The sequence below is a fragment of the Cebus imitator genome, unplaced genomic scaffold (genome assembly GCF_001604975.1).
Source record: "Cebus imitator isolate Cc_AM_T3 unplaced genomic scaffold, Cebus_imitator-1.0 Scaffold59, whole genome shotgun sequence".
NCBI lineage: Eukaryota > Metazoa > Chordata > Mammalia > Primates > Cebidae > Cebus > Cebus imitator.
Window position 1 is genome coordinate 1,877,187 of NW_016107374.1, and position 8,269 is coordinate 1,885,455.

General features: G+C 52.0%; 1 protein-coding gene across 2 annotated transcripts in view; it reads right to left on the reverse strand.

The window, feature by feature from the left end:
- Window positions 1-624: 624 nt before the first annotated feature.
- Window positions 625-8,269, reverse strand: part of ARHGAP8 (Rho GTPase activating protein 8) — a 96,396-nt gene continuing 88,751 nt past the window's right edge. Inside the window, exons 11-12 of one of the 2 annotated variants that reach the window (XM_017529497.2) lie at window positions 3,449-3,552; window positions 625-1,114 (exon numbers count right to left, since the gene is read on the reverse strand). In XM_017529497.2, the coding sequence (XP_017384986.1) occupies window positions 794-1,114; window positions 3,449-3,552 (425 nt within the window). In that variant the 3' untranslated portion in view covers window positions 625-793. Of the gene's footprint in view, window positions 1,115-3,448; window positions 3,553-3,654; window positions 3,745-8,269 lie in introns of those variants that run through there. The other variant, XM_037738908.1, reaches the window with a different exon arrangement.

The following is an 8,269-nucleotide window of genomic DNA, read 5'->3' on the forward strand; positions in this document are numbered from 1 at the left end:
AAACTGCATTAGCGCTTGTGTGTGCACCTGGGCCTGTGCTGTGAGAATATGCCGTTTAGCTGTCAGGAGGACACCTGCAGGAGAACAGTCACCCCGGCTGACACCTGGACGTCAGCTAGGATATGTAAGCAATCCCGCCAAATGAGCAAAAGAACCACCCAGCTGACCCACTGACTCGTGGGCAATAATGAACAGCCATTGCTTTCAGTGTTGGTGGTTACACAGCTGGGCAAGCCCCTAGCCACTCTGTTTTTTGAGATGGAGTTTTGTTCTTGTTGCCCAGGCTGGAGTGCAAAGGTATGATCTAGGTCCACTGCAACCTCTGCCTCCTGGGTTCAAGCGATTCTCCTGCCTGCCTCAACCTCCTGAGTAGCTGGGATTACAGGCATGTGCCACCATACCCAGCTAATTTTGTATTTTTAATAGAGATGGTGTTTCTCCACGTTGGCCAGGCTGGTCTTGAACTCCTGACCTCAGGTAATCTGCCCACCTCGGCCTCCCAAAGTGCTGGGATTACAGGCGTGAGCTGCCATGTCTGGTGCCCTTAGCCACTACATTCCCATTTTCAGTTGAACCACATTGGGTGATGATTAGAAACATTAATCCTAGTAAATGCATTATTTTTTCCATCCCTAGCTCAGGCACCACAGAGAAGAGTCCAAGGGCCGGAAGCATAGAATTTTAATTCCAAGGTTCTGAGTTCATCTAATGCCTCAGATGGCAAGTTTATAAAACACACAAGTGCACAGACAGGTGTGGGAGGTAGCTGGGTCTATAAAGAGTGTTTGCAACACTACAAGTGTCTTCTGGCTGCTATCAGGGCACTTGGAGATAGGGAAGGCTTGGTGAGGGCCGTGGCTTGTGTCTGCAGCACAGCCTCCTGCAAAGGGGCGGCCCTGCCCCCCTGCCCCCTTGGTGCCAGTCCATGCCCCCCAGGTGCCTCTGGCACACTGAAGATGTTTTCATAGTACTCAATCAGCAGTTCAGTGAACAGGTTCAGGGGCACGAGCGCACTCAGGGAGGAGGCCCCCTGGGACGGCCAGATCAAATTCAGCCCGAAGACACAGGCCAGGTTAGAGCTGTTCATTTTGTTGAAAATGCTTTCCTGAGATACCTGGAGGAAATCATACATGAGAAAAGGGGAGTGACCACCACGGGCCACCCCTGGGGACTGAGAACTCCCTCCTGAACTGTGGAAGGGGTGTGTGTAGTGAGAAGAGCCAGCAGACAGCACAGGGACCCTGTGCGGCCACCTCCCCACTCAGGGCCGCGGTTTTCCTGACAGGAAGGGTCTGTCCTGGAGCACCCTCAGGCTCTGACCTTCTGTGACAGTCTCAACACCCCACCCTCTCCTCTTCCACTGCAGTGTCCCGGGAGACACACTCTTGGGGACGGGCTGAAGCACAGACGGGATGAACTAGGTGACCTCTCTAGCCTTTGTGCCGTGGGTGGCGAACTGGGCAGGATGGGGACCAGGCAGCATGTAAGGGTCACTGCGAGGGGGGCCGAGAGTGTAAAGAGCTTGCGTCCCAGAAGGGCTCACGGTCCCTCTCGGCCAGTACAGCAACCCCAGGAGGTGGGAGTCACTGCTCCCCACGTAACAGATGAGGCATCTGGGGCCCGGAGGTACAGGAGACTTGCCCCAGGTCATGTGACTAGCCAGGGGCTCGGCCTGTGGGGCCCAGATGAGGGCAGCGCCTGTTCTCGTCTACTTGCCTTCGGACAAGATCCAAGCTGGGGGGAACCTCAGAGTTAGAAACAGGGATCATGAGGCGGGTGTAGCCAGAGGTCACCCTCACAGATCTGGTGAGGATGCCTAGACACGCCCAAGCCCTGCTTCTGTGAGACGGCCAGGGGCCGCTGAGACTTCCCCTGCCTGACAGTCCCCCAAGCCCCTTCCAGGTGTCCACCAGCCAGGCCAACAGCAGGCCACCCCTCCCTAAGCCGAAGCCCCCAGGTGCCACTCGGGGATAACACTCAACACCACGTCCCACCAGGCACATTCACGTCAGTGCTCACGGCGGAGGCGGCTATAGAGATAAATCAGTCTCTCCCAGTGAAAAAGAAGTAGGGCGGACATGGGGGCTCACACCTGTCATCCCAGCACTTTGGGAGGCCAGTGGATCAGCCTGAGGTCAGGACTTTGACACCAGCCCAGCCAACATGGCGAGAATCTGTCTCTACTAAAAATACAAAAATTAACTAGCCGGGTGTGGTGGCGCTAACCTGTCATCCCAGCTTCTCAGGAGGCAGAGGCTGCAGTGAGCCGAGACTGAGCCACGGCGCTCCAGCTTGGGCAACAGAGCAAGACTGTTTCAAAAAAAGTAGAAAAATTTCTAGAGGATTAGAAGAACGAATTTTAGTTTTGGGCCTCTGACAATTATATCAAGTGATGGGGAGAAAAGAACTGTTGTAAAACCAAGAGGTGGCATTCTCTGACGGACTCTGGCACGTGACACCTGTTCTGCCCAGGTACTCCTCTCCCCAATAGGGGGCACTGCCAGCGCCCCGCACAGCCTGGGGCAAAGGCTTGGGGAGATGGAGAAGATTGGACATACAGGGCCGTGGGTCTGGGGGCGGACCCATTTGGATGTGCTGAGCCTTCCTCTGTTGACCGCACAGGCTTTTGGTCCAAATGCATCCCTGCCCCAGGAGAGAGCAGTAAGCGCAGGCCCAGAGGGGCGATGGGTTTCTCTCTCTGTTCATTCGCTTAGCATGGTGTAGAAGACTGAATGGTGGTCCTTCCAAGATAGGCCACCAAGAATCGGTGACTGTGCCCTCATTTGGAAGGAGGGAAAGCAGCTGTCATTAAGTGAAGGATCTCAAGATGAGATCATCCTGGATCTTCCGGATGGGTCCTAAATGCAGTGAGTGGTGGCAGGGGCCTGAGCTTATGAGGGAAAGGGAGGGAGATTTGAGATGTGGAGAAGGCAGGCAGAGACTGGAGTGCCTAGGACCTGAGAGAGGCCAGGAAGGATCTGCCCCTAGAGTGTCTGCAGGAAGCACAGCCCAGCACACCTGGATTCTGGATGTCTGGCTTCGCAGAAGCGTGACATGGTAAATTTCCGTGGCTTTACACCACCCACTGAGCGGTCACAAGAACCTAATGGGTCAGTTCAGTCCACAGTGAGGGCCGGTCACGCATCAGGCTCTGTGCCTGTGGTGGACACAGTTTCCCACCTCTGAGACTCAGCCGAAACAGATGACGTGGGGGGCAAAGGACCCCACTAACGAAGGTCGTTAGCAGTGGCCGAGGGATGGCAGGTACAGGAGCAGGCAGGCCCATGGTGGACCCGCGTGAGGTCCTTGCTGGCCAGGGAGTGGTATTCCGAGGGCCAAGCAGGGCATGACTCCAGACCCAAGGCAAGCAGGGGCCTGGTCCACGCAGGAATAGCATGGCAAGAGAGGCCACTGGGCCTCACCCCATGTGCCCCCCTTGCCCACTCACCGTGTGCAGGAAGCCCATGAGGTAGCGGAGGACAACGTAGTTGTGCTCGGGCAGGCTCCCCAGGATCTGGCGGCAGCGGGTGACGCGCAGGCTGCTCTCCACACCTGGAACGGCACGGGCGTCCCTCCTGAGTTCCAGAGCGGCCGGGGGCAGCCCTGCATCCTGGGACGGGAGGAGGGCAGCGCCGCAGGAAGGAGGATGGCTCTGATGGACCCCCGCTTACTCCCTGGCTGTGCGGCTGTGCTCAGCAAACCCTGTGTGTGCTTCGCCGTTCTTGCATTTCTATGAGGGAATACCTGAGATGGGGTCATTTACGAGAAGAGAGGTTTAATGGGCTCATGGTTCTGCAGGCTGTAAAACATGGTGCCGGCCCCAGGAGGCTTCCAATCATGGCAGAAGGTAAAAGGGAAGGAGGCGTGTCACATGGCAAAATCAGGAGCAAGAGACAGTGTGGGGCAGAGGGGCCACACGCTTTTAAACCAGATCGGGTGAGAACTCACCCGTGGGCAAGGCCAGCACCCACCCATGAGGGGTCCACCCCCAGGATCCGATCACCTCCACACCTCCAACGCTGAGGGTTACAACTCAACATGGGGGGCAAAGGACCCCACTAACGAAGGTCGTTAGCAGTGGGTGGGGTCTTTGATCTGAGCCATAGCACTTCAATTCTGCAAGCTCTGTTCCTCTGCTTTTTCACCTAGCAACATCACGTTCCAGGAAGCTGCTAAAGCTCAATCACTCTATAAATGGGAACGGTCTAGACCAGATTTGGCCCATGGCCTGTTTTTGCCAGTAAAGCTTTCTTAGAACACAGCCACGGCCATTACATACATTGCCTTAGGGCAGAGCTAAGTAGTTCCAAGAGACTGCAAAGCCTGAAATAGTTACTGTGTATTTACTATGTGGCCCTTTACAGAAAAAGTTTGCCACCCCGCTCTAGACTGCCTGCTCATGATTCTCCGAACCACAAACTCCTCATGCCTTGTTGCTGTTGGGGAAGGCAGTGTCCCACCCTCCCAGGACCTGCTGCAACTGGCCCACACTGAGACCCACCCCCACTTACTCATAACCACACCCACCATCTTTTTCGTGCCGTTCTCACGACAGTGAATGATTTCTCAAGAGTTCTGGTTGTTATGGCTTGGCATAGTGGCTCAGGCCTGTAATCCCAGCACTTTGGGAGGTCTAGGCAGGCAGATCACAAGGTCAGGAGTTCAAGACCAGCCTGGTCAATATGGTGAAACTCCATCTCTACTAAAAATACAAAAATCAGCTGGGTGTGGTGGCAGGCACCTATAGGCCAGGCTACTCGGGAAGCTGAGGCAGGATAATCACTTGAACCCAGGAGGCGGAGATCGCGCCACTGCACTCCAGCCTAGGCGACGGACTCTTGTTTCAAAAAAAAAAAATCTGGTTGCTTACGTGTGTGGCATGACCTCACCCATCTTGCTCCTACTCACACTGCACGAGACGCCTGCTCCTCCTTCGCCCTCCGCCATGTATGTAAGCTTCCTGAGGCCTCCCGTGAAGCCAAGCAGATGCCAACATCCTGCTTCCTATAAAGCCTACAGAACCATGAGCCAATTACACTTCTTTTCTTTATAAATTACCCAGCCTCAGGTATTTCTTTATGGCACCCCAGACCCAATGACAAGTCACAACCCACCAACCACCACCAGCTCTGTCTGTGGCTCTCTGTGGGTAACTCTGGATAGTGGGGGACTCTGAAAACATCTCTTGCCTCCATGGCCACAAAAGGCTTACTGGTTTTGAGTCTGGATTAGATACACCTTTGGTTAAAAACAAGCAAAGAAAAGAACAAGGTTAAAAGGACTATTTGGAAAGAAACTGGACAAATAAAAAAAACCTTTAGGGCCTTCTACTGAAACAGTGATTAAAAGCTTTCACCCTGACAGGTCATCTTAACTTGTATGAAACTATGTATGAAAGTTACAAGATCTGCGATTACAACGGGCTGTGTTGCTTCATGCTGTCAGCCCAGCACTTTGGGAGGCCGAGGTGGGCAGATCAGTTGAGCCCAGGAGTTTGAAACCATCCCGGACAATGTGGTGAGACCCCCTCTCCTGTCTTTACACAAAAATCCTTAAAAATTAGCTGCGTGTGGCAGTGTATGCGTCAGCTACGTGGGGGACTGAGATGACATGACTCCTTGATCCCAGAGGTCAAGGCTGCCGTGAGCCAACAGCATGTCACTGCACTCCAGCCTGGAGACCCCGTCTTAAAATGTTTGCAGATCTATATTGTCTATGCATTTATGTTATGTATACATGAAATTTTTCTTCCTCTGATGGTATTACCAAGTTAATTTATAAAATCCCTTAAAGGAGTTCTATTCAAATTGGCTTCAAGATACAGGAACATTTATATAAATAAAATATTTCTAAAGCTCTCAGAAATACAGAAACTAAACCAAATATTCTTTTCAAGTTCATGTGATTTCAGTAACTCACACCTGTAATCCCAGCACTTTGGGAGGCTGAGGCAGGCAGATCACCTGAGTTCAAGACCTGCCTGGCCCATATGGTGAAACCCCATCTCTATAAAAATACAAAAATTAGCCAAGGAGGACGGCAGGTGCCTGTAATCCCAGCTACTGAGGAGGCTGAGGCAGGAAAATTGCTTGAGGTGGAAGAATCACTGGAACCTAGGAGATGGAGGTTGCAGTGAGCCAAGATGGCACCGTTGCGCTCCAGCCTCAGTGACAGGTGAGACTTCATCTCAAAACGAAACAGCCACATGCTCTGAGTTATCCATATTAAGTATAATCCAAGCAGACATCTTTATGTAGCTGGGTTGACTAGCCAAGTAGGGTTAAAAATAGGTAACAGGGGCTGGGCCAGGTGGCTCATGGCTATAATCCCAGCACTTTGGGAGGCTGAGGTGGGCAGGTCATTTGAGGTCAGGGGTTTGAGACCAGCCTGGGCAACATGGTGAAACCCTGTCTCTAGTAAAAATACAATTAGCTGGGTGCGGGAGCGCACACCGGTGACCCCAGCTACTCGGGAGGCTGAGGCAGATGGATCGCTTGAGCCTGGGAGGCGGAGGCTATAACCAGCCAACATTGGGCCACTGCACTCCAGCCTGGGCAACAAAGCAAGACACTGTCTCAAAAAAAAAAAAAAAAAAAAGAAAAAAGAAAAAAAGGAGAAATTACTTGAGATGATGACTAGCCTTATTCAGTGTTATGTAAGGCATTACAGTGAATAAGAAAGGTCACTTCCTGGCAGGCCCAGGAAACAAAATAGATTGAGAACTTTGAGAAGAATTCACTTAAATGTACAGATTCTACAGGCAAAGTCCAATGGCAATTTTTTTTTTTTTTTTTTTTTTTTGAGACAGAGTCTTGCTGTTGCCCAGGCTGGAGTACAACGGTGAGATCTCAGCTCACTGCAACCTCCACCCCCTGGGTTCAAGGATTCTCCCGCCTCAGCCTCCCAAGTACCTGAGACTACCGGCATTTATCATAACTGTGGTATTTTTGTAGAGATGGGTTTTACCATGTTGGCCAGGCTGTTCTTGAACTCCTGACCTCAGGTGATCCACCCACCCTGGTCCCCAAATGGTGGGATTACAGGCATGAGCCACTGTGCCAGGCCCTGATGGCAAATTTTTGGCTTGGCTTTCTAGCCTCAAGAGGTTTTTAAAAAGTGACTGAGATTCCTTATTAAAAGTCTAGCAAACCACACTTAAAAAGAGCCTACATAGGTCAATTCCCATTCTTGCTGCACTTACATAATCAGGCCAGATTGGGCGAGACCAGACGTATTTGTAATTGAGAATCAAAAGGGAAGCAACCGTGGGAAGCAACCACGCTCCAGCGGAAAACAGCGCACAGGCCTTCGAGTTCTCAGTTCCTCTCGCTTCCTCCAGTACCTGGCTACAACACTCCCAGCTCACGTCCAGTTCTTCTCCTACCCCCTGCCTTGGCACGACAAAGAACTCAAACCTGCCATTTCCCCAAAGCCCCAAAAGCTGATGCTGGAAGACTTGAGACAAACTTCAAAGAAACCGTCACAGCAGCTGATGTATGGCTAATCCTGCGTCTCCTGCTGCACAGGCCAAAGTTCACCGGAACACCACGTGTCATCACCAAAGCCATCTACATTGCAAACTACGAAATTTACTGGGCGGCTGCTGCCACTGTCATTCTACCATGAAAGGATACTTCAAGCCAACATCTAGGAATCGTCCCAACTAAATGTTTTCTCAACTACAAAAATTGGAGGTTATGGTTTGTTCAAAGCATTAAACATCGTGTTTGTTGACACACAAACGCCCCTTATTAAAGGGCTGACTTAGGCAAATGCCCCTTATTAAAGGGCTGACTTAGGTAGTCCCCTACTGCCACCCCCACCACTACCTCCTGAAATGAGACAGAACGGTTTACCCAGAGTGACCCAGTCACAGCACTGAGAGGAGGATTCAGTGCAACATGAGACCATTACCAACTGAGTTACCGGACTGTTAAGACGTCTCGGGGAAAGTTTCAGATGGGGGAATGCTGGGGTTCGGAACATGACTCTCGAAAAGATGGCTCCTGGGCATGTAAACTATGTGATTAAGCTGAACATCGGAGAAACGGCAGGTGCAGGAAGGGCTCTCTACCTCCCCCTACTGGTCAGTAACAGATCATAAAACCTTCTCAGGGGAGGGGTCCGCCCTATGCCCAGAGGGAAGGAACACCCTTATCTCTAAAGATAGAGGGATGACATTAGCTGGGCGCGGTGGCTCACACCTGTAATCCCAGCACTGTGGGAGGCCGAGGCGGGTGGATCACGAGGCCAAGAGATCGAGACCATC